Consider the following 27202-nt stretch of genomic DNA (forward strand, 5'->3'; position numbering starts at 1 on the left):
ACAAAGGTAGTTTTTGTTGGATTGGGAGTTTTTTTGGTTTTGTTTTTTGGGGTTTTTTTGTTTTGTTTTTTGAAAGTAAAAGGGTGTCTCAGGTTGAACAGAGAGAAATTACAAATGAAAATAAAGAAATAAAGTAATTTAAGCCAGGGCATCATTTATTCAGATTCTTCATCCCTGTATTCATGTAAAGATTTTGAAATAATACATAGGACATTATCTGGTTTAAATCACATTTAATTAGCTAACCGGTGGTTGCAGGTAATTTTTTTTTCTAGGGCCATTTGTTACTTTGAAGTTTCTTTATAGAAGATACATTAGGAAACAAATGTTGCGTTGCTGTCTGTGTTTGTGAAGTACCAGATGCTCACTGATGGTGGTGTTTCAGCAAACGCAAAGCAGGGTGAATCCTCTTACAGCCTGAGCCTGGGTACCCTCTCATCTTTGCCAGTGCTCTGCAACCTCGGGCTGCAGATCTGATCTCTGACTGAAAGCAGTCAAATATTGGTTTGTTCCTGGAGTAAACTAGTTAAAATAAAATTAAGTTTACAAGAAGCAAATGGAAAACAAGCCTTATGCTACTGATATTTAATTATGAATGTAAAATTATAGTGTATTTATGTCAAGGATGCAGTACACATCAGATTGGTTTGGTGTGTTGCAAGTCAAGTCTGCTACACAAAGCTGTGATGATACAATTCTTTATAAGATAAAATTGGAGCCCTGTGTATAAGCAGCTAACAGGAAATACAAGCAATGCTTTGTGTTATGAAAAATAAACAGCAGCAAGAAAGGCAGAAGAGTTTCAGCAAGTTGTAGATCAATCTTCTGAAGTGGTTTGTGACTAAAGTTTCCTGTGGGCACCCCTCCACAGTGAAAAGGGCTGGGCAGCCTTCACTGCTTATAGGGCATGTCCCAATCATTGATGCAGTTCAACATACTCCATACTGTCTCAGACAAAACACTAATGGAGCTCTGTTGTTAGACATCAAGAATAGCCAGCAGTAGCACTGCTTTATGTAAAATGCAAAATCACAGTTGCTAAACAAGTACTACAGCATAAATCCGCGAATGCTGATTACAGTGTGCCAAAATATAAAAACTTTGTCATCATCACCCTACTGAAAGGTTAATCTTTTTGCTTATCATTATAACAACATGGTTCCTCAAAGCTTTAGGATGCAGTTCTTGATATAATAAAAACATAGTAAGTTATACTGAGACTACCACTGTGTATGTCAACTACTGAGACAGTCTTTAACAATAGTAAGTATATTTGCTAGAAGGTCAGCTGCAAAGATCATTCCAGCAAACAATCCAGGTACCATTCTGGCAAATGATTTTGTTGAGGAAAAACAATAAACATCTAAATTGCCATTTGTGTGAAACCAGCCAAAGCCTTTAACACCATAAGCTGCATCTCCAGAGACTCCTCCTTAAGCTGTCTGTCCAAACAGTCTTGTGGTGGTAAAACTAGTGAACAATAATGGCATACTAGCAAGAATCTTCAACAAAGAACCTCAGAAACATTTGCCATCCAAAATGGTACCTAACAAGCATGTAATTTCCCTGCTTTTTTTAACTGTGTTGTTTACGGATCAGTGCTTCTTTTTGTGTGTCCAACTGACTCCATATCAAGCTTTGTATAGTTCACACTGAGTGTAGATTGAAAATACTGATGCTAAAGATCATGGCTAATTGCTCCATAACAAACTTCTTACTGGTGATTGGACACTTGCATGAACTAGAAGTGCTGCAGACTGTCTGGATAGCTCTGTCAGGCCTACCTTTAATACCATTAATACCAATAGTTTATTCTGATGTTAGCCTCTTGGAAGGCATGTTGAACAGCTACTATTAACAAATCAGCTGACAAATAGTGCTCTCCTGGTAGTGTCTGCCTTGAACAACTTGCCTTGGTCCCAACTGCTGATCTAACACCACCAGCCCACCTCCTGCAGGTATGCTGTGGATGTATTTACCAGGTTGATGGCACCTGGACCATATGCCAGATATGATCTGTCCTTGTTCCCACCCCCAAAACAGTAAATGAAGATCTGCGAAAAAGAGAGCTCCATGGTAGTGTTCAAGATTCCTGGAGCATTCAGAGATTATCACACTACTTTGAAGTTACTGCAGTGGGAAAAATACTGCATGTAAGGCTCTTTAACTGCTCTCCACCCATTTTGGCTCCTTGATCTTTGATTTCAGTTCTCATCTTAAGAGATGAAATTAAATTCAGCTTCTCAGCCTAATTACATTGATTATGTATTAGGCCTCAACCTGTTAGCCAAATTATTTTGATTACATACTGGGCCCTCATACAGTTCTGAAAATCAAGTTGTTAATGTCCCTTTCATGTTTTCTCGTGATCTTTGTTTGGTTTCAGTAAACTGTGTTTCAGTTTCATTGTAAGTATGTTTTAGATGTAATCCAGAATGCTTTCATAGCATTCTGAGTCTGCCTTGGCAAGAGACGTGCTCTTCTGGGTGCTATAGATCAGACCTCTGTTTATCTTAATGAAAAATAAGTCCATGGAGGCTACTTAGTATATGAAAAGGAAAAGAAGGAAGGGTTTAAATCTGCATTAAAATAAGCATTTTTCCTCTCTTTCAGATTCAGACTGATGATTCTTTTAAAGTGTTCTGTGATTTGTGTTCTGTGATTTTTCACTCTGTGTACTTGAATTTCACAGGGAATCTTAATCGTGTGTTAATTAGTGCAAGGTTCAGCTATCCAGATTTCATAGTCCAGAGTTTTTTCTCAAATTTTTGCTGGTATTTGGCTTGCTGCTGCCATTGTGGTATGGTAATACCACACTGATAAAAAACTTGAATTCAGTGCTGATACTCATTAGAGGGAAGAAATTTGCAGATTAGTGTTAGACTGACCTGTGTGGAGAAACACCATACAGGGTGCTGCCTAGCACCATGTCTTCTTCAGGCAGAGAATCTCTCTTGCCTTGCGCTTATATCGTCACTAATAAGCCATGCAGTTTTTTAAATCTTTTAATGACACATGGATCCAAGTGATTTTACTGTCATCTTCAAATCCTTCAAATTTATCTTAGAAAGCAATATGCAAGCTTGCTGCATCATTAGAGAGTTGATACCACTCTAGGCTTGGCTTGGCTTTTAATTTTGTGGAGCAGAAGGCTTTGTGTGCTTTGTTCTCATTCAGTTATTGGCAAGTGTGTTTATAAAGGTAAGGTCAGACAGAGTTCTTCTGGTTGCCCTTGTTTGTCAAGGTAGCTTGAATACCATTTTTGGGGGACTGTCAGAAAAGCAAGGATAGGGTCTTCTAACTTATTGACATATATGGATGCAGGGTGGACCCTCCTTACAGGTCCCAGTATGGTCGCTTATGTCTTAGCTAGTCAGCCGACAGTAAAAGTTGCATTCTGGGATGCTCGATGATGATCAGTTTAATTTAAAAATTTAAAAAAGAAAAATTGGCTGTAGATGTGCTTGGCCTTTGTTTCCCTGGTTGCAAACTTGGCATTGTGCTCTGATCTGTCCTTACCTGTGTACATGTCAAGGGGTGAAGGATCCAACTTTGCTAAAAATGTGATGTTGAGACAAAAAATGTACCACATCATGCCTGACTGATACAGGATGACTCAAGTGATGCAAGGGCAATCTACCTTGAACTGTTGTGACTGGCAGGAAACCTTCTCCCCTCCCTGTCTTTCACTCTCTTGGATTAATTTTAAGCTTAGTCAAAGGCACTGATGAACATAAACCATATACTTTTGATTATTAAAAACAGAATTTAAAAGTTGGAATCACACTGTTACTGATTGTCTTAATGTTCAGTGAAGTATGTAAAGCTCTGATTTTTAAAATAAATTGATGAGAAAAACTGAGGGTTGTGTTTTAATCATGATCTGAAGAAACACATTCTTAATCTGACATTTTTCAGAGTAGTTTGAACACGTTTTTAGAGGTTTTGGAATTGAATGTGTCTGTCAGTATCCAGACATTTGGGTAGGAGGGAGCCTTTGCTAGAACAAGGGAAAGAATAGGTATTTCCCATTCTTGTCACAGGAAGAGAATTGATAAAAACATATTTGTAGTTTGACTATTTTGGTGTCAAATACATTGAATTGTTCACTGATGTAGCAGAATGTCCATTTGTTAGGAGTTGTGGTTTCTGAAGTAGTTTGGTTTGTTACTGGGAGTAGGAAGCTGAGCTTGGATCTTTGATCTGAACTAACAAGCACTGTACCTTTCATGAAAAGTGTTACCTTGAAATCTTTAGCAGATGAATATACAGAATTGTTAGTCTAAATTTATTTGGCTTTTTTTAGAGGTTTGGTTAAAATTGCTGAGCTGTGTGGCTTAAGTTGACTTAACTCATTTTCTCCAGTTGCCCTTCTATCCAAGGGCTGGCTGGCTGCAAGCTCTGGAGGCCAGTTCTCTTGTGGTAGCACCACAGTGCCACTTGCAGAGGTCATGGAGTACAGCTGTGTGGCATTGAAGTAATAATGACTTAGAAACTGTTTTGGCAACCTTCTGGTACGTGCTGGCTGACTAGAGCATGACTGAAACACAGGGATGATCATGCTTGATGGTGGGAAGGAGGAGGAAATCTGTTGGATAAATGGCCAGTGATTCAGGGCTAGAATTGCTCTGGAGTCATCATTTCTAGATGGGAGGTTGCCATAGCAACAAAAAATGCTTTCTTTCTACATTTCTAATTAGAAATGGTACCCATCCTCTTAAATAACCACTTTGGCTAATTTTAGAATTTATCTGCAATTTAGAATACTCGCTTTCCTGAGGTATGTGCTACCTTAGGATACCGTAGTGCGTGCATGTGTGCAGGCACATGTGAGCACCTGTTCGTCTGAAATTGAGAATTTGTTTGGGAATAGAGGAAACAGGAAAATGGCTTTTCCTGTTCCAAGTAATGAACAAAATGCAGGTGGCAGTGGAAGGTAGCCACAGAAAAATACCATTAGGCTCAAGCACAATATTGAAAGTACAGAATCCTGTGCAGTAATAGTGTTTATAATGAATCTTAATAACATTTTTTTTAATACATGGGAAGTCATTGCTTCCTAATTCTTAGATTTTCTTTCTGCTTAGTCTATTAGTATTTTTGTTTGTAATGCATTTTTTGAAATTTCAGTTAGTGGATAGAACTTACCTTGCAGATCGCTTGTATTTCAGCAAAAACACTTTTAAGCATTTAGTGTTTGGGATTAAAAAGTGAAATAGTCTGAAAAATGTGATGTAATAGGTAATGCTGTGATGTACAGAAATGCTTTTAACTTGCCATTTTTATTGAAGCAAGTTCTAGAGTGTTTTTGGTAACTGAGAATTCTAATATTCAGTGTATTGTCTCCCCTTATTTGTTCTATAAGGCTGTAAGGGGGTTTTATGATACTAAATTTTGAAAATGGGCATCTTAAATCTGTTTAATGAAAACTAAATGTTACTTTCAGTTACTTTCTTTGATATCTTAAGTACTGTGTATATAATACCATACAATACAATTGTTAATCTATTCTTGAAACATATATTATTTCCCAGTTATGCTGCTAGGACAAAATCTGAATAAAATTACTGTCTTGGAGACTCTAAAGGTAGATAAATTTATGTATGGTAACATTTCAATGTGCACTGAATGTGTACACTCCCAGACTATGCAAATTGCTGATGAATAAGCTTTTCTGGAAATCCTTTCTAGAACCTGAAGAAAATTGGTTTCTCTTATTTTAGCAAAGCCCTGTGAAAATGCCATTGATGTTATTTCAAGCAGGAGGGAAGCACTGCTTTTATACCTATTATACTTAACAAAATTCTAATTAAATCAATTCAACTGCTAAAGTACCAGCATTACAACTTGATTTCCATCATGAATTTCATTCCCATATGTTTTTTTTCCCTGTCTCTTATCTTGTGGGCACTTTCTGAGAATATGGTTTTTCTTGTGAGGGAAAAAAAAAAGCCAAGGTATATTTTAAGATCTGTGTGCTTCTAGCTTGCAAATTTGAGAGACTTCTACAGCAAATTAAGGGCCTGCAGAATGAACTGCAATATTGCAGTAAGATGTCTTGATCGGGTGTTTCTATACTTTTAGTGTAGACCACTCCTAGATGTTTTATCATTCTTGTAAAGAATGTCATGACATTATTCATATTTTAAAAGTTAACTATTGCCTACTTTAAACCTGCTTTTCCTCCTTCAAAAAAAAGGAATGAGAAAGGCAGCATTACAAGTTCTGACAGGCTTTTGTTAATGATGCATTTTATTCAGCTTGAGAGAGAGCACTGTCAAGTGTAGTCTGGGAAATAACACCAAACTGGAAACCTATAGTGGGAACCATTTTTCTGGTTTTATGTTAAAAACTTCATACAGAGGAACAGTGACAGTCTGATAAGGACTATTACAGTAAAAGCAACTTGCTCTGAGTAGGCAGTAAACTGCTACACATCTTCATGTATGTTTTAGAAGCTGTTGAAGCTACTGCAATAGTAAGACTCACTCCTAACTTTATATCAAAACCTGAATGCCCCAGCCAAGCTTGGAACTCTGGCAGCGAGGTACAGGACAAATAGACAGTGAAAGGTTCAGCTGCTCTAAATAGACAAGTTCCTGTGATCCCTTTGAAGCTGTTGGATACCTTGGAGACCTGGACTTCTCAGGGGTAAAAGGTGAGAGTGGCTAAGGGACTACATTATTTGAAAATTTCTTTTCAGTTGGCTGGTAACTTCAAATAAATGGGCTAGTGCATGTGCCAGGGTGATCTGTTCCCATCTATGTGAGGGCTATGGTACAGAAATGGACACTGAAAAGATAAGCAGAAGAATAGGTGACTATACATTCAGAGGATGATGAATACAGTAATTTAATTAAGAGCTTATTTTGCTTCAATCATTTCTGTAACAAAAATCACTTTTTATAAGATTTTCTCCCCAAGTTCAGCTGCAATTAACTGTTTTAATTTCTTTCTAAACAGGTGTCAAACAAAAAATCAAATAGCACTCCTCCCCCAGCACAACTATCTAAAATTAAAGTACCAGCACCACAGACAGTAGTGAAGAAGGAAAAGCGGCAGAGTTCTTCAAGGTTTAATGTTAGCAATAACAGGGAGCTTCAGAAACTGCCAGCTTTAAAAGGTATGTCTTTCTAAATTAGAATTACTCTTGTGGGGAAACTTGTGCATGAGACTGAGGAGCATTTCAGCTATTGTACTTACATCTGGACAGCATACATAATATATTGTGTATGCACCTATGCAAATGGCACATATTTGCACTGGGGTGGGTTTTTTGGTTTTGTTTTGCTTGATATTTGAGGACTTCCAGTGTGTTGCTTTCTTGGCAATCACTATAGGCAATGTCTGTGTGACAGCATATTCACTCATCTCATGTAAAAGCAGAATATTTGGGCTCTCTAAGCAAAATATTAGGCGTCTGTCCTCAGTGCAGCATGCTCTGAGCAAAACTCTGCTTTGTTTGTGCTGAAATTTCTCTTGGCATTATGAGAAGACCTGGCCTATGACTATTTACGGATCTGGTTTTCCTGAGCATGGGTCAGAATGGCATCTTTTTAGTGAATATGAATTTTTCCTTTGTCGATTTTAAGGCTTTGTGATCTCTTAGAATTCTATTTACTGCCATCTGTAATGAAAAGATGATGATAATTGGTGTGTCTTCTATTACACAGCTTTTATCTTTATTTTAACTACTACCTGTTGTGTAGATACGTTTGAATAGTGTGCTATGGTAGCTTGTAGTACCATGTGTTAGGGTAGAGTTTTCCAGGTGGGGTGAGATGTACTGATCTATTGGTTATGAGCTACTGATTTGCTCTGGAGGTTTATTTAGAGAAAAAAAAAAAAAGCTGTTTTGAAGTGCAGTCTGTACTGCTTTCCAGTGTTCAAAGTTGGCAGTGAAAGCCTGATTGATCACTGAAATGTTGAGTAGTACTGCTGTAGGCAATGTGAAAATATTGGGGATAAAACTTCTTTCCCCCAGTCATTGTTTACTTATTATAATGCATTACTATTTCTTGGAAATAAGCTCAGCTTCTCAGACCATCTGAATTATACTGCTTTTCATACAAGATCAAATTAGTTTGCAAGATTCTTCTCTTCACACAGATATTGCTTTTACAAAAAGAATCTGAAATACTCTCCATCATGTCAGTATAGCAGCCTATATATACAACATGCTGTTAAAGTTTTTCAAGACTCAACTGCTGCTTAATTAGTTAATTTCAATCTATTTATTAAGTTTGTTAATAAGAATATTTAGCACCACAGAATATGAATAACATGTTCTGTCTTTTAAACTGACATAGTAGGTTCATGCACAAGCTGTGACATCAAGGGCATGAGTGACATTAGCAAATGACACTGAATTAAGGTTACTCCAGTCAAAGTGTCTGTATATGCCTAACTTCTTATAAAAATCACCACTTTATGTTCAAAGATTCAGTCACAAAGAAAAACATTAGTTACTTTGCCTATTTTAAATACAATGTTTCTGGTCGTGCCTGGGACTGCAGCTCAGGGAGACCAGAACTGAGCAGAGTGGACAGTGAGCTGAAAATGGGAAAAATGAATGCAGATGAGAGAGGGGGGAAGGAATCCATCTTACAGTGGGTGAGGTGAAGTTTTAGATCTGTGTCCACCTTGGCTGTGTGTCAGTTTAAATTAGTAGGCCAGTGAAGGGCAGAGGAATACCTGCTTAGGCTTGGAGAGGGGAGAAGTAAAAAAAAAAAAAAGTCTTAAAAACCATCTAAGGTGTTTTCTGAGAGCATTCCAGCATTTTTGACACAGTGTACTTAGATGTGAAGCAATGGTAGGAGTGTTGTTATGCATGTGCACTGTATTTGCCTTTCAGTCTACAATCACTCCCCCGCCTCTCAGGTGAAATGAAAGAAAAGATCTGGAACTTCTCACTGGTGGATGCCTGGTGCTGTATGTACATCCCCAGGCTGTCAAGGATCACACTGGTGCAATTGCTGATCTAGTGATGGGTAGTAATTGCTACCTTTTATTAGTAAAGGTAGTAATAGCTTTATTAGTAAGCTATGTCCAGTCTCATGGATCATAGCAGGTGTCTGTATAATTGCTCTGCTCACTGCATGTGCTTACTCCTGACATAATTCCAACCTGTTATTGCTGAGAATACTTTTGGCCAGTGAAGCTGTTCCTCTAACATGTGCAAAGATACTTGTCTTGATGTGCATTTAGTGGGTCAAGTGAACCTGAGAAACTTTCTTTTTGGACAGCTTTAAGTGTGTTGTTTAATGCCTCTGTCTGGACAGGAGTTAAATTGGATTGGCAGGCTTTAATTTAAAGGGCTGAGATTATTAAGGCAAGTTTCACTTCTATGAAGTGCTGGGAAGAACACAGTGTTTCTTCAGGTTAGCTGTGTTTAACCAGCTTTCAAACTCCTGTAATTTGTAACAGGTGGCTGTATTTCTACAGCTACAGGAAATCTTTCTTTTGTCTATAGTAGACCAAGAGATGTGTATTTTCATATAAATGTTGCGTTGACTACTGTGTGGTGTAATGTACTTTACTTGAGATTGTATTTTAAGCACAGCAGTAGAATGGTGTTGTCTTTGCATGCTTTAAGGTCCATATTAGATATGTGAAAGCTTTTAACTGGTAAGTTCTAAATGACCTGCAGCATTGCTGAGATAACCACCTTTCTTTTGTGCCATAGCACTGGAGATGAGGTCAGCAGATCACTTGAAATAGTAAGAAGGAAAAGGAGGAGCTGCCAAAGTGGTTTTTCATCAAGATTTCATATTTAGGAAATACTTTTTTGGTCTTCAGGCATGCTGCAAACTTTCTCTTGGGCGTTGCACAAAAGTGCTGATGATAAGTTTCCGGAAATACCAGCATATTTGCCCTGGTGTCTGGTATTAGTGTGGTATGATTTGTGTTCATTGGAGCAATTTGCAATTAACATTGTGCACCCTCAGATTATACAGGAAATGGAGGAGCAGGATAGCTCAAAGAAAAGGAAATAGATTATGAATTAAGAGGCTCTAAGAATAGAGCTGAACATAGAAAAGAGAAGTCTCTGCAACTTGTTTGTGGAATATCGAGATCTATATATTCGTAAAGCTACAACCTAGTGAAGCTCCCTGCAGCACAGTGCAATGCAGTCTGATTTAGTTTGGGTAGAACAGGTAGCTTGTCTGCCCACAGATAACCCAGAAGTATCTCTGGAGAAGTGCCTCCAGGATGGTGTCAAACATCCTGAAAAGGTCTTACTTATTTTCATCAAAAACATAAATTCTGTGCCAATAAGCTTGTGCTATGCTGATTTCTGCTTACCCGGTTCCCTTTGTTAGCTAACATTTATAGTATGGGTACTTCAGTTACAGAAAGTTGAGTTTTCTTTTAAGTTGTTTATTGGAAAAAATTACTTATTGGACTTGAAGGTGTGTTTTATTTGATTGTGATGTGATAGCTTGGAGATTAATGCTTTGGTTTTATCAAATATAAATGGCAAAGGGTGCTTTGGTCTTCAGACACCAGTTTTTTCATTTTTGGTTTCCTAAGGAAGCATTTTGTAATTTAGGATAGATTAAAATTGTTTAAAAAATTATAAATATGTTCTGTATGAGATAAGCGGCATAGGTGTTCAGTATTTATATTTTATAAATATATTTGAAAAATACTATATCCAAGCTCATATGTACCTGACCACTAAGACACTGAAGGAGTTTGTGTTCGTTGCAACTGCTTACATCAGATCTATGCAAGAAGCTTGAGTTCATTGTTACATTATGGATAATTTTTTTCATTATAAATTAGCAAACAGTTCCACAGTGTCTGTGATTTAGTTTGTTGTGCGCTGCAATTTATTTCTGGTGATGTTGATGGGTCATCTTCATTTCAGTGCTTGATTCCAGGTTACCTCTGTAAACCCAAATAGATCATATACTGGAAAAAGCTCTAGAGCTTGAATCTGAGGGATGTGTGTGCTACTCATCCTGCCGTGTGAGTGTGTTATGTTATGAATTGCATGCTCTTTGCTTGTGCACTTGACAGCTGCAATAATACATTTTCCCTTCAGCTCTCATGGAGTTAGTACCCAGACCATCATAATGATCAAGTCTCTAAAAATTCTAAACAAAAAAATGACCTGGATTTAATGCTGAGGGAAAGGAAGGGTATTGGTTTTTTCTTTTTTCTTTCTTTTTTTTTTTTTAGGTTTGATTTGGGTTTTTTTTTTTTTAGTTTTTTATGAAGTAATTGCATTTACTTTCAGATTTTTTTTTTTTCCTTCTCTTACGTGCTTATTAAGAAAACTTTACCACTTTTAAACATTTGTAAATTCTACAAGCTTAGTTTACTATCTAAACCTTTAGGAGATCAACTTAATGTTTTCTGAATTTTCCCAGGAGCGTTTTTTGTAACCATTTTTCGTTGTTGTGGTTTTCTGTTTTGGGTTTTTTAATTAAAAAATAAAATTCTATTTTTGCACTCTGATTTTACTGAGAATGTAATTGTCCCTTACCACATGAGAGTAGTGAGTGAATTTCAGCATCTGCACATCTGCAGGACTTACATTGCTGCTGTGATGGACTTGCTGAATAACTGACCAAGATCAAAAAGGACCATTTCATAACTGGTTAAGTAGCAACCTAAATGTTAATGTATTTCAGTTCAATTCAAGAATATTAATATGGAAAAGTAAAATTTTAAGTTTAATGCTTCCAAAATGTACATGTTATTAAAAATGAGAATTAATATTCATAAAAATTTATCATTTTACTAATATTTCCTTTGCAGTTTGGCAAGCATTTTTTCCACATGGTGCAATTTTGCTAATTTTGTGTTTCTAAGATGCTCCCTTACCCATTATCTACATTTAGTTTATATGCTACAAGAGATTTTTAACTGTGCAAACAGGTTAATGTACTTGTATTTGTACATGTTATTTTGCAAGTGTGTGCTAATTTCAGTAAACAGTAGATGTAGTAAACTGTAAAATAGAGAACTTGTCCAGAGTGGTGAGTTTTTTAAGGATGTGGTTTGAATCTTTACAGTATGTAAAAAAATGTTGCAATGAGAATTCTTAAATGCAATATTAAAACACCCTGACTGGGATAAAATGTTTTATATGATTGTGTCACAAATCTAACTTTAACCTACGAGTAATAGTCATTAAAAGAATGTTCTCTGTCAGTCATAGAATAACAAATTTGATGCTTAATATTCTCAAGTGTTGCAAACTTTCCCAGTGAACATATGATAGTCATGCATATGTAAATTTGGGCATGATTCAAAAATATGCTTTTTTGTAGCATTTCTGCATATACTTTTTTAAAGCTGGGTAAAATCCTTTTATAACCATGTAGAGGACTCCTGGGATGCCAGTGTCGTGATTTAGTTCATGGGTTCAGGTTTGGGTTTTTTTGTTTGGTTTGGTTTTCTGTTTTGGGTTGGGTTTTTTTCAGATAAAAGTGAGTGTTGTATGATATAATGTTAAAGCTAGTGATTGCAGTTCAGCTTTTATTTTCTAATGCAGTTCTGAATATTTTAAAAATTACTGTTTACCTCCTGGAGTTGGATTTTTGTTCTCAAAAATGTGGATACAATATTCATATAAATGTAAATATCGAGGCAGGAAGAAATAAGTTCCATTGACAGCTGTGGACATACATACTGACTTTTAGTGCTGAGAAGTATAAATTGTTTTCTTAATGTAGAATAACTGCATGTAATATGATTAAACAGATTCTGGTATTTTGTTGTTGAAGATCTTGCCATGCATGTTGATCAGTCCTGGTTTTGATCTTCTGGTGGAGATGCCAGTTTCTGCCTTAGAATGGTTTCAACATTAAAAGTACTATCAGTCATATCTATTAAAAAAAACCAAACAAAACAACCAAAAAAAACCAACAAAAGGGGGGGGAAGAAGTAATGAACATGACAAGTCATTTTTCTGAGCACATTTCATGCAGAAAGCATGGCTCCTTATTTTTTTTCTTTTTCAGGCAGAGACTTCATAACTGTGCCAAATTCTGACTCTGTTCTGTGTAAAAGAACATCAGGGTGGTGTCTCAACTTGTCTGCCTGTGATACAGAACTCTGATAGGGAGGCAAGCATTATTAAAGCTTTCCTAATGTTTTTAAGCCATAAATGGCTGTCTAGGAGATAGCTCTGTTTTCATTATCTGTACAATATTAAAGTCTGATGAATCAAAGTTGCAGAAGAGGTGATTCTAGTTTGAGTCTGACACCTAAAAAAAAAAAAGAACAATTGAAACAAATTTTGGTTGCTAAAACTGTTGAAACCACAAGAAAGGAGGAAAAAGTGAGAATTTCTCAAGAGGTCAGAAATGTAAGATTGTGTGTTTTTCTCAGTTGCAGAGTAAAGATAAGTAAGCAAAACTGATATCAAGTAAAGGAAAAAGCAGATCAAGTATTGTTCTCTGTGCTGCAGAGAAATTCAGCCATATATGTTGATAATTTCCACAAACTCTTCTTGGAATATGTTTAAACTTAAGCAGAGTGTGTTACCTGTTCATTTAAAACCAACATCTGTTTTCATGATACAAAAGAGACTGACTGGACATGTGCAATGTAATTAAATTTATGGGAATCATGGTGCTAATGGACTGCTCTGGGGTTTTGAGGAGCATTTTCCTTCTAAGCTGTTGGGAATGGAGATCTCAATGTTTAATATCACTTTCATTGCAGAAACCTACTCCTGCCACTTGTAATTTATATAGAGAACAAAGATGCAGTACTTTGGCCTTTCCAGATTAATCATGCTTCTTGTGGGCCTGTGTGGCAATTAAGGAATTGTGTCCAGCTGCAAGGTGGAAGCATGACTGTTTAGATAAAAGTATTTTGTGCAAAGTAAGATGGTAGATTAAACAAGATAATGCTACCATAAAAGATCATTTGCCCTAATTCATAAGGCATTTAAAAGGCAAAACACTGAGGCAAAACAAATTCATTCTCATGCAAAACATCAATGAATGCAGTTTTGTGAAACAGATTATTCTCTTCTCCCTTGTACGTGAACTACATTGGACTAACTCAGTCTGCTAAGTGCTGTCCTTCTGATCCTGACTCTGTTCGAGCTTTTAAAGGTTTTTTGGCAGTCCAGTATTTAATTTATTAAAACAAAAAGTCCATAGTGGAAAACACTGCAGAAGCTTGTTCTTTCCTAAATCAGCATGGTTAGGTGTATGTGTTGAATCGTGTGGAGGAACTGTGGAGGTTCTTTGTCCTGTTGCTTTAGCAAGTTTGTCCTTGAACTGTGACCTTAAAAGCATTATCAGTGTTGCATAAACATACGTTCCTGTATTTATTTTTCTTTTAAATGTTAAAATAATTATTAAAATGTGTGCAGTGAGCATATACATTTCTAAAAGCAAAACCTGGAAATGGTTTAGTGTTCATACAGGAAAATATGATCTCCTAAATGAGTAAATATTTTAATAATAATGGGTTTTAAATAATATTAAAATAGTTAGAAATTATCCAGTCCAAATTGCTACATACCGTTTTAAAGATTAAGAAGCATGATAGCTAGTGAATGAAGAACTACCAAAAAAAGGTTGTAGAGAAAAATACTTTGCTTGAGTATGTGAATTTTTTTCCCTTAGCTAGTTTTACATGAAATCATAGGCTTGGACTAATGAGCCATTTTCATTTCAACTGCCCTATCAAACACCTACTCATTAGTCAGCAGCTGAAAGTGTTAGAAGAACGCGCTACATCTGTCACTGGCAGCATTTCCTACCAAACTTGTTTCCACTGAAGCTTGGATAAAATCCATAAAAACAGGATTTAAAATGTGATATTGTCTTATTTTCTATACTCTAACCTGTCTCTGAATTCAGTTTAAATCTCTCTTAAAGTGTCTTTTATTTATGCCCTCGTTTGCAAAAAGAACGAAATTTTGTTCATTGCATAGATCTCCTTATAGTCAAACCTACACATTTTTGCTGCTGCACTGAACTTCTCTTCTTAAGACCTCTACAGATCAAACATTGAATGCAATATTTATACATGTAAATGTAAATCAGTGTTTGTTGGATAACTAGCATGCTTTCAAATTTTTACTCCTAAATGCAGTTTTTTTATGCTTAATTTCTTGAAAGTGCCATGTGTGATCTGTGTAATAAGGCCACAGACAGGAGTGAGTTTGGTGGTATTTTGGTGGAGTTTTCACAGGGCTTGGTTAAAATAGTGTGCCAGTACTTGAAATGAGCTTCTGCAATCTGCCCTGGGAATTATGTTTTTGTACCAGATGCTGTTTTTAAAATACATTTCTTTTAAGATAATAATTTTTTGTGGTGTACAGCTTTCTGTACTCAACCAGTATCTACTGATTTCTCTCCCTACCCCCCACTTACAAAACCTTTCAAGTGTACAAGATCAGCTGAAGGAAAACTTGGCACTGTGGAGCCTACGTGCTACAGTGACCATGCAAATATTGGGAAATCCAGATAGTGACAAATCCAGTCACAGGCAGATGTTTGTTAATTCCACTTTTAACCAACTTTTGCTGTACTAGAATGAGTAAATACTATCAGTTTCTCAGTGTGGAATGTAGAATCAGCTTTTGCCATGCTTCAGTCTTGAGAATTCTTTAAGGAAGCTGCATGATAGTTCATACCCCTTTCATTTATCATCCAGGTAAGGATTTTTTCCTTATCTGTTTTCTTTTGATAGCTTGGTATTAATATGGTGTTCATTGCCTCTGTTTTCTTGAAGAATTTCTTCTTGGCTGTCTTTTGGAATTGAGTCAGAACCCCATAGGACAAGCCCAGTATCCTTTTTATTTCTATGGTTTTTCCTCCAGAATGTGTAGTATCCAGTACCTTTTCTCCTCTAAAATAAATTTATTGTCTTTGAGTTCAGGGTTGTGATGAGACCCTTATTTTCTACAGCCTGGAATCATTTGTGAGAATAGTAAGTTTTGCGTAGGCTGTAATTGGAGGGGGGGGAAAGTAAACTACATTGCTCCTACCAGAGAAAACAAGTCATGTTTATTCCTATCCCTTTTTTGGGTTGCTGTCTGGTGGGCCAGATAATGGAATCAACATGGCTCAAACTCACCGTTTTTCTTCTCATTTTAACTCTGTTCAGGATCCCTAATCTAGTTCGACCATGCAGCTGCACAAGCCGTCGTGCAGCGATTCCAGGCAGTTGTGCACCTGTGCCTCAGAAGAGATGGGATGGCAGCAGTAGCTCATATAGGTTTAGCTCAGCTTAGACTGCCATGGAATACAGTCTGAGTTAGCAGAAAACTAACCTGACAATAAAGTGGCTTTCTGTTGGATAGTGGACTACACCAACTCAGCTGTGGGTCTGATGGCAACTGAAGCAAATGAGAACAAAATATTTTCAAATATAAAGAGAGGAATGCAGGAAAGGGCCTGAAGCAGTCTGCAACAGGGCTGGCTTAGGATGCTGAGGAATAGCAACTTCAGCAATTGTGGAGCTATGCCTTTAGTAACCTTAGAGCTCAAACTAAACAGCCTCCCCGCCTCTCTCCATCAGAACGTGAAACTCCTCATACAGTCTGAAAGGTAACCAACCAAGGTGTCTTAATGTCAATACAAGTTCATGCAATTTTAATTATCTTATGTTGTTGATTCTGTCACTATCAGTTAGAATAGCAGCTGGTTTAGAATGGAAATGAAGGCAACCTTTGGGCAGGTGAATTTGTTGTGTGTTGTAGGGGGATGGAAAGGGGGGGAGGGTTGTTTTTAAAATCACAACCCAAATGGAGTGTTTGTTTTTTAAAAGTGCTACATAGCCTTCAAGTGTGAAGAGTATTCACCAGCTGTAGTGCTGGATGCTAACTAGATGATCTTTAAGTCCCTTCCAACCCAAACAATTCTATAAATGTGACACATTAAATTACATCCTGAGAACTTTATAGGAATTTTCCTTCATTCCCATCATCAGAAAGTTGGAAGCAATGAGCAGGGTTGAGAGGAAACCTGTAATAGCTAGTTTCATTATACCATCAATGTTTTTTCATTCATTTAATTTTAAAAAATGGATAGCTGAAGTTAATACAGTTTTTCATTCTCTTGCAACACAAGTGTCTTCATAAATTTGTTAAAGTAAGCTCTTTTTCCTCCCATTGATATTCACTAGCTCTGTTCCATTTGCACTGTGATATTCTTTCCCTTCCCATTAGTATGTCAATTCCTAACTCAGTTTTCTTTGCAATTTTTTCCCAAATGAAGTTGCTCAAAATAATTCAACTTAAGTAAATATTTTCCTTTGGTGGCAAATCAAATATTTTAAGGCTGAAACAAAGGGAGGGTATACAAACCTCCTGAGCAAAATGTACCTCTCAATCTGTAGGACTGGTGAGAAGATTGCAGATGTTGTTAACAAGCAAAAGGTCTTATAAAGATAAAAATACTTCAGCTCTACTAGTGTCCTGTCAGAATTACACCAGAAATACACTGAATTATGGCTCTTGTAACCAGTTTCTTGGTGGTTTACTAAGTACTAGCCTCAGAACTAACACAGTCCTTCAAAGAGGAAGAAATGGGAACAGGGTATGTGGTTCTTGCAAAAGAAAACTTACTGAATGTGACTTGGTGTTCTGCCAATGTGACTGCTGGCACCACAAATGTCACATTTACTCTCTCTAGTGAAGAACACTGGAGGGGAGTTGACTCAAACCATTACCTAAAATTTTCTAATGAACCTCCAACTTTGAAAGGCATGCTTTTGTATAAAATGGGAAATGGCACTGTAACTAAAGCAATATTCCCTTTCTGCTCTGTTGTTGTGTCCCATTAGACCAGTAGTCTTCATAGCCATTTAATCTGTGCAGGGAGTTTGAGAGAGATACACAAGCAGCAGCTGACCATTAAAGTAGAGAGGAGGAGTGATAGAGCAGCTGCTCTTAAAGATGTGGTTACCAGATAAACTGGAATTTTAAACCTAATTTTTGCCGCTTCATACTGCAATTTATCACTATGGAACAATCTAATTGTACTTTAAGATGGGGAAAAGAAACAGAATTTGCCACAAGATTCTGCATGTGAAAATATTTTTAAAAATTACTTGAGTTGTTCAGTTTTCTCCTTCATCCATCAAAATCTTTTAGAAAAGCTTGTTTGAGGTCAGTCTTGTTTTTGTTTTTAAATCTAGGGGGTTTTAAAGGCTATGGTAGCTTTTTGTTTCATAAGACTAAAGCTTCACATTGAAGGTTGTACTTGATGATCTTAAACGTCTCTTCCAACCTTGATTCTGTGATTCTAAGGTATACCCAGGGGATATACAGATAAAAGCCTGACATTTTTGAGAATACACCTTCCCTGATTTTGCCTAGACTGAAAGGATAAAGGATTTGAATCTCTGTAGTCTTAGGGAAAAGGTTTAAAAAGGCATCAGAAATTCATGTAGTCTATTTTGATGTTCTCAAAAGCAGGATCAACTACATTTACGTCACTCATTATGTTTGGCCATTTTTAAAATTAATTAAAAGTATACAGTCTTTTATTTTGTTTTAGTATGCTTACTGTGAGAGGATTTCCTTTAATTTCTAACCTGATCTTCCTTGATGGAGGATGCATTTACTGTTTGTAGTGAATGTAGAAAAACTAATTCCTTCCACCTCCATAATTACTCTTGGATGTTCTCAGTCAAGTCCTTTCTATTAAAAAACAAACAAACAACAAACAAACAAACAACCCACACGACATCAGAATCTCAGAGAAGCTGAAGTTTTTTTAACTAAGTAATATTTTCAAGATTTTTTGTCTTTGTACTTTCTCATTTGGAAGGTACTACTTTACCCAGGAGGTACTACTTCAAAAAGGGCCTTGTCAGCAATCAGTAAATCCAGTTTGTTTCTTTGTGTCTTATGGGTGATGTTCCTCTTTTTTATATCGCAGTTAATCTTTTCCCTTCATCCAGTTGAATAATATTCAAAACAACTCTAAGTCACCTTTGACAGGGTATTATTGTAATGCAGTATAATTTTTCTAACCAGGTATGTATATGCCCTATAATTTGTTTTTATTTCAAATTTTCATCAGCAAATTACCTAAATGAAAAGTGTCTTGTTTTCTGATGTATTCCATTTTTTTGGAGCAGATATGAGTTAGGACGGTGTCATAGAATAAGTAATCTAAATACTTATTAAAACCAATATGTCCCATGCAGTATTTGGGGAGAAGAACAGATTAGATTGGAGATGGTACAAGTGTAACAGTGCCAGTTTCTCGGCACATCACTCCTAGGGGTGCAGTACCTAGGAGACAAAATGGTCCTTCAAATAGCTCACTGTAAAAATAAATGTGCAAGTCTCATATGATGAAGAAAAGGTTCCTTACAGTTTGTTCCAAATATCTTAAGTAATTGAACTAACAAGTTCAGGAATTGTTGTGCTGTGCTTTTTTTTTTTTCTTATTTCTGGGATTATGAAGCAAAACTGTTTTCATATGCTTATATATTGGTTCTTAGTCCTCCAAGACTTTAGTTTTTAATAATAATCTAAAAAGTTACTTATAATTACTGACCTTTCTAGAAAGGAAAACCAGTGTTTTGCAATATCCAAGTTTAACAGCATAATCTTAAGGTAGATCCATTTTTAGACTGAAAGAAATATTCAGATGCAATTTTACATTGAGGTCCATTTCTGGATTGAAAGAAATATTAAGCATGAAACATGAGGTTTTCATCTCCTGCTTGTGATATGGACATATTTTTGTTAATAAGGTACATAGTAGCAACCGGTGATAACAGTTTATGGAATGCTTATGAGGTTTTATATTTCTAAATCATCAACAATAACAGTTGAAAGACCTGTATCTGACTGTGAACTGCCTTTTATTATGGCCCTTGAAAGGTAAACTTGTAGATGTTGCCCTTAACGCTGTGGTTTTTCACGGTTAAATTGAACTCCGGTTTGGTAATCCTGGGCAACATCACTGAAGGAAAGGTTGAGGTAAGAGGGGCGGACGGGTGGGAAAAAGGCATGCGCTCTTTCTAGCAGGTGCTACTGAACATCATCGCGGGGGCGGGGGTGTAACAGCAGCAATGAGATCATCCTGGTTTAAAAAAAATAAAAAAACTAAATAAACCCCCCCAACCAAAGGCAGCGGCCCCGTCATCTCCGCAGCCGCTCCGGGGGCGCGGGAGCGGCAGCGGCGCGGGCGGAGCGCGGGTTGCGGGGGGAGCCCCGCACCGGCCGCCGCTCATTCGCGGCCTCCTCGGTGTCATTTGAAGTTGCTGCCGTCGGCCAATGGGGCTCCTCCCGCCCGCTGACATCACTCCCCAGCCAGTTCCCTCCAGCTGCAGAGCGCTTCAGTTTCTGTCTTTTTTTAAACTAAAATGGAGGCTGGTTTCTTGCCTTAAGGAATACAGTGCTGTGCCTGCTGGAGCCTAGATGTTGACATGTAACAGAGCTGGCAGCAGGATGGTGGTTGACGCAGCCAATTCCAATGGGCCGTTCCAGCCCGTGGCCCTTTTGCATATTAGAGGTGAGTTATTGTGCGGGTGAGAGTGATTCGCGACCCTCTGACGAGCGAATAAATGGCTATTGTGGAGCTCGGAGAAGGGGAGCAGGAAGTCCTTTGTAGCCCGGTCCCTCTCGGTTTGTTACAGCTGCAGTAAAACCGGCGGAGAGCAAAGCCCGTTTTGTATTAACCGTGTTTGGGGAAGGTTTAAGAATTCGGAGAGGCATTGCTTACATAGTTAAAAGCAGGTTTTACTGCTTTCTGCCGTAACTCTCCCATCCCCCTTTCAAGCTGTGCTGATGTCAAAGGATGTGAAGTCACTACCCCAGAAAGGTACTGAGTGGGGGAGGGAAAAGCCAAGTTATCCCTATACCGTTTCTGTAGAATAAGGGCAAACCTTTGGTGTGCTGCGAAGCCTTTTTTTTGTGTGTGAATCGTTCAGATAGAGCCCCTTTAAAGTGCTCTGCAGCTTGTAAAAGAATTGGAAGTGTTGTCGGGGAGGAAGGGGGGAAAAGATGTGACATTCATTATGAAAATATCCTTTATGTATTCAGAAGGCATTTCCCAGAAGAGATGCATTTCGGCTTTAACAAGGAACCTCTTATGTGCCTATTGCGTTGTGCGTTCTGAATGTTCAGTTTCTTCACAGAATATGTTCTTTTGGGTTTATAGAATTAGTGCATTGCAATTCTGCATTTTATATCATTTGTTGGGAAAATACATGTTGGTATGACACTTCTTTATAACACTGTGTATCTCTTGTTCTGAATTTTTTTGCTTACTAAAATTTTGCATTGTTTTGGGTGGTTTTGATGTATTTTTTAGCTGCTTTTTTTTTAATGTCTTCCTTAAGGTGGTTTTGCTTTAGAACTTTATGAAAGCCGAACATGTATTAGCTGGGATCAGCACACCTTGAACAATGGCATTTGTATTCAAGCAACACAGCTGATACCGTTCTCAATTACCTTTGCTTCTCAGTTTTCACCAGTGTAGGCTAAATGTTAGTACTGGAAAGAATATTTTTTTCATTAATATTCCATACACTGAAAAAATTTTGCTTTGAAAGTTTATAAAACCCCAACTGTTAAGAAGTCTGCTCCTTTAAGTAGTAGCACTGGTCTTTGTATATTAAAAATTTTTGCTTTACCTTTTAAAAGAGCCATATCCTTCTCTGTCTGAAGTGGGACTGGGTAAATTCTAGAAGACTCTAATTTTGGTCTGTGACTGGGAAGGAAATGCAATAAAATTCTCTTGATTTGGAGTAAGGACTGTGCTTGTTGTCAAGGGTATATAAATGCAACTGCATGACCTGTGGACAGGCCGTTGCTTTTCATCCTGCACAAATCACCTTAATTCTCAAATAGATGCTACCTTTTGGAAGGGGAAAAGCACCATCTTTTAAAGATGCAAGTCAGGAAAACAAACCAAGGTTGGAATCAGAATGATGAAGTATTGTAATGATTGACCTTAATCATCCTTTGTCTCAATATGATAACAAGGTTCTTGTCACTGAACTTCTTATCCGTGTTGCAGCTCCAATGAAATACGTAACTGTGGAAACAATGGATTTTAAGAAACTATTCTGAAATTTCCTTTTCTAACACCCACATTTTTGGTACACTGGATAGTATAGTACTAAAGTAGAGGTTAAAGGGGATTTGTGGTTTGGCTATTTTTTGGGTGGTGTGGTTTTTTTCTGTTTGTTTGGTTTCATTTTTTTAGTGGATTATGAGAGTAGACTTTCTTGTAAGCAATTAAAGAATAACTGGGAGATTGTTTTTCATTTTTCAGGTGGTAGGAAATAAGATGGGTCTCTGTAATTATAGCCCAGAGGAGTTTCTTGACATTGGGAGAGGAAAATCTTCTCTTCCATACACACATGTATACAGAAGTTGCTTTAGGTTTTTTGTGTGTACTTTATCTCATCAGCTGCAGTGATGCTACCAGTAGTGATGCTTCCAAAAGGAAACCTGTCAGAACAATACATACAAAATTAATAGTGGTAAAAATTAACTGGTAATTCTGAACCCTAATGACACATTATTACCATTTGTCCCAATGCATGCTTCTTCTACAGTTGTCCTTTTGCATCATCTGTTGCATTATAGGATTAAATTTCTAGTAGAAGTGCTCCTCTTGGCAACTGTAAGAGCTGAAACTTCAAGGTCAAGGACCGGTGGTAGGGGCACAAGCCCCTCAGGTGTTTCTGGTAGATCTAGTTTGTTGAAATAGAAAAGATATTTCTTGATCACCAATTTCATACAATCTTTAAAGTTTTAAGATGATGTAGTTACCATATTTGACCTTAATGTTACTTCTAAAATAATATGTGAAGCATTGTGGACTACACTGTCAGTACTTCTTTGAAAATAAAAACTGCAATCTTGCTTTTAAATTTAATTCTAAAACATTCTCTGTACCTGGATCATAAGGACTATGTGATGTTTGCAGAATAAAAAGGAAATATTCAGCAAACTCCTGTCCCATTCCAGATCAGAACCTTTCTCCTGCCCATCCTGAGCTGTAGACAGCTTTGTTGGCTGGGTTGCTTACAGCTTTGCTGAAAAGAAGTAGGAAAAACAGATGCAGGTGTTTTTTAAAAATGATGTTAAATTCCTGTGAATAGGAAATAAGGGTGTCAGAATTTTACTGACTGTAATTTGCTGACACCGGTTATCTGCACCATCGCCAAAAGAAGGACCAGTAGGTATTTGTAGGATAGGAGGTGTCGGCCCAAATACCCCATCTTCCAGCAGTTTATTTGGCTGCTGGTGCTCAAATTTATCTTGGATGTGGTGCAGCCATTTAATCATGATTCGGGCTGCTGTGGAAAGAGCTGTGAGAAGTCTTGTCAGGGTTCCCCTTTGCTTCAGGAGATGTCTTTAAGCTCAGGCCTTTGGCCTTGGTTGTTGCCTCAGCGAGGCTGCAGCTGTGTGGTTGTCCAGTCACGTGCCTTGCTGATCTGGATCCCAATGTTTTGGCTCCCAGTTTGCTGTGCTCCCCTCCCCGTGCACTTGTTCAGCAACCACGGGACTGTCGGCTGCCCCTGATTGCTGTCAGCACACCTGCTCCCCCTTCTTCATTCAGGTACTCTGAGACTGTGCCCTTTGTCACAACCATAGACTGTTGGCAGCTGTTCAAGACCAATGTGTAGAAATCAGATCTGCAGAAGGTGACTTTTGACCCATCGCCGGAAAAAAAACAAGCATCGAAAGAGACTAATCCATGCTGAGTGCAAGTGGTGTGACACCATTGCTGTACATTATTTGCTTGTGCTGAAAGCACTGGCTGAGAGAGTGTTTTGCCTTCTGGGTAGTGAGCCCTTGGTCATTCCACCTGCCACAGGCTTTCCTGGATATCCGAGTAATGCTACTGCTGTATTGATCTTTCTGGAGTGCAGAGATAGTGCATAATGGTCGGCTGAGTTGCTTGTCACTGATTTTCAGTGACATGAACTGAAAACTTAGTTGTATTGGAATGATCCAAAGCTTCCAGAAAAATTACAGTTTCACTTTGAGCAGCTATTATGGCCTTGGAATAACAACTGTGGTTTGTGATCATGGGTAGGGACTTGAGCTTGTGAAACAAATGGTGTAGCTAAAGGAATTTGTCATGGGATATCTGCATGAAGAGCTCCTTTAGAATCTTTGTGCATCAACAGGCCACCAGCTATGAAAATGACATTAGGACAGCACAGAGGGTTATTAGGTATCAGGAATTTTTGCAACAAGGAAGGAAGCAGACCTGGATGGATGCGTTTTCCTCTTCATGGAGCCCTTCTGGCAGCTAAAACCCTAGTTAGGGTGATGGAAGGTCTTGACTGGAGGATCCACATAAATGAGATGAAGCTTGGGGGAGGGAATTAAGACCTTTTGATTTCCATCTCAGTACTTCAAGCAAAGCAAGCAGTTGTAAAAGCAGCATGGATTAGGACAAAGAGTAAACTAGACTTAGGAGTTACCAGTTCATATTTACTGTTGAGAGCTGGCCTGCTCAAAGCCATAACTGTATGTACAGAATGCGGTTACAGGTAAAAAATAATTGTATTTCATTCTGTTAGGCAGAATATGAATATTCATGGCAGGGCAAACATTTTTCATTAGGAATACAGTTTGATGTTGATAAGAAAAATCTCCTAATATTGTTTTGTCAGTGCATAGAAGTAGCCCAGATGCCAGTGTTTTCATGAACTCAAGTCACACATGTGAACAAAACTCTGCTCTGACCTGGCAAAGTTAGCAGAATATAAAAGTTACTTTAGTGGATTAGTTGCTGACTGGCTGGGACTGGTAATGTCTGTTCATGCTTTTCAAAAATTATTTTGAAGTTGTTTTGCAAGACATACTGAAAGTTGTGTGGGAAGAAGGGTGAGAACACCCTGATATTATGTTAACTCAAACTGATGCTTCCTGTAGGCTGTAACCTGTATCAAATCTCTCATTGTCCATTCTTCTCCTCTATCTTCCAGGGCAGCAAATGTTTTTTGTTTTGTAACTTCAACTTGTTACAATTGAAGTTACTTTAGATTTTGTGAAAGATGCTTTGACTTTTTTTTAAAGATGATGTGAACTTAGTCCGTTCTTTCTAGCTCCTTGTACATATCTTGAATAAGGGATCATGGAAGGTACTTCAGGTTCCATCTTTGCATCGTTCTCTTCTTCAGGGCTAAAAATGTCAGTAGTAATGTTATTGTGATGCAAGTATCTGAGTGTTTAGATAGAAATTTGTATGCTCCTTGAAGGTGGTAAAAAATCGTTGTCTTGTTGGGCAATTTATTTCTTAAAGTAGAAAAGCTCAGCACTTTCATTTTAGAAAGAACCCAGCATGTGGCAGTAGCCATTCATCTCATGATGTACAAAGGAGGCTGAAAGGCCTGAGTTTGTTTGGCCTGAGGAAGGGAAGGTTAGTGGGAGATCTCATTTCGAGTAACTGGAGGGTTTACAGCACAGAGCCAGACTCTTCTCAGAGATCCACAGGGACTGAATGAGAAGGAACTGCTATGAGTGGCAACACTGGAGATGGCAGTTGTACACAAGGAGAAAAAATTGTCACTGTAGAAGTGGTTAAACTGGAACAGCCCCAAAAGGGGCTGTGGAATCTCTGTGGTTGGAGATACTTTGAGTGGACAATGCTTGAGCAGCCAGGTTTATGTAGCTCACCCTGCTTCGAGTGGGAGGTTAGACTAGCAGAAATGACAATCTCTTCTGGTGAAAATGATTCTATGATTCTGTCACTCTTTGGTGCATATGAATCAAAAAAAATGACTGGACTTCCTGTCACTTAAAATATTACAATATCAATTTTAGTGTATTTTTAAAAAAAAGTCAAACAGCAATATTATTATTGTAAACAGGTTTCTTCCCCTTCTTTTCTCTTTAGTTACTAAGGCAGACTTTTTAATATGTTTAGTGACCAGTGTGCCTATTACTTTTACCTCTGTTAACTCTAAATTTTTTGTGTTAATGGTGTTTTAAATGATTTTAAATGATTTTAAATTATTTTTACCATGTTTCAGCAAACTCTTAGAGATGGGTGACTTGAACCACATGCAGTATTAAAAATATTGGCGCACTAAAAGGATGTTTTGTTCATTTCTAAATCTTTTGTTAGGAGCTCAGCAGTAGTAAAAAAATGTATGTGTTTTTCAGAACAACCATAACTCTTCTGAATAAGCTAGAATGCATAAATGTATACAATCTCACCCACATTTCTTTACATTTGTCAGCTTTTGGAAAGTTCTAATAAATTGAATTACTTCGGTTCAGTACCGTGAGATTTTTCTGTAGTTCTTTTTAACAAGCTTTAAGCTAACAATGAATACAACTTTTAACAAGCTGTGTGACCTTGCTATTCATCTTCTGTGGTGTTTATGAAAATGTTGAACAGTGTAATTTCTAACACAGATCCTTACAACATGTTTCTGGTAATCTTCCTGCATTATGAAAACATGATGTTAAAAGTATAAAAATCCCAGGATAATTGTCACCAACTTTCTAATACTTTCCAAGAACTTGATACCTTTCAAGCATAGTTTCCTTTTTACATGCTCAGTTTGCCTTTTTTGGTGTTAATATTTTATTATAGTCTGAAACTGGCCTATGCTGATTATAAAAGCATACCTAAAAATCGTAAAGTCATTTTTCACGCTACTGTTTTGCTGTTACTGTGTTCTGCTGTGGAAAATGAATCTAGTTTATTCCTTCTGTATTTTCTGTATAACTATAATCTTCACCTTCACATGCACCTTGCACTTTCCACATCACTAGGTTATTTTAAGGATGATAAACTTAACTGGTCTGAGCATATATGTTTACTTAAATATTAATTTCCTTTAGTTCTTTAGCACATTTAAATGTAGTAAACAGTCTCTTTGTCGTGAGAAGTGAGCAAAGTCTTCCTGGGAAGACAGATACATAGAGTACTGATCTTAATTTTTTTTTAGAGGCGCTTCCATTGCAGTGATGAATCATGTTAATTCTCTTTGAGTGAATTTAAATTTTGAAATTTAAGGCTTGTTTATACCTTTGTGGAAATATGCCCATGCAGAAGACTTTTAAAACTTTTTTCACCCCTGCCAATTCAAGAAATGGGATTTCCCATGGCCAGCATGCAACCTCTGTACTGCTTGTGGGTCCTAGTTGTTGTTGGTTCTGGACCTAATGGATAAACTGCAGCTGAGATTTAAAGGAGATAAAAATGCTTGCTCTTCCCTTTTCTCCCCTAAGAACCAATTATAATTTGGTAACTTGAAGGGGTGAGAACAGGTA

General features: G+C 37.4%; 1 protein-coding gene across 2 annotated transcripts in view; it reads left to right on the forward strand.

The window, feature by feature from the left end:
• The window catches only part of PPP2R5C (protein phosphatase 2 regulatory subunit B'gamma), a 79678-nt gene that overhangs the window by 9758 nt on the left and 42718 nt on the right, over positions 1-27202 (forward strand). Inside the window, exon 3 of one of the 2 annotated variants that reach the window (XM_027673986.1) lies at positions 6964-7123. In XM_027673986.1, the coding sequence (XP_027529787.1) occupies positions 6964-7123 (160 nt within the window). Of the gene's footprint in view, positions 1-6963; positions 7124-20206; positions 20460-27202 lie in introns of those variants that run through there. The other variant, XM_027673987.1, reaches the window with a different exon arrangement.

This window comes from Neopelma chrysocephalum, unplaced genomic scaffold, assembly GCF_003984885.1.
Source record: "Neopelma chrysocephalum unplaced genomic scaffold, ASM398488v2 Primary Assembly neopelma1_24, whole genome shotgun sequence".
NCBI lineage: Eukaryota > Metazoa > Chordata > Aves > Passeriformes > Pipridae > Neopelma > Neopelma chrysocephalum.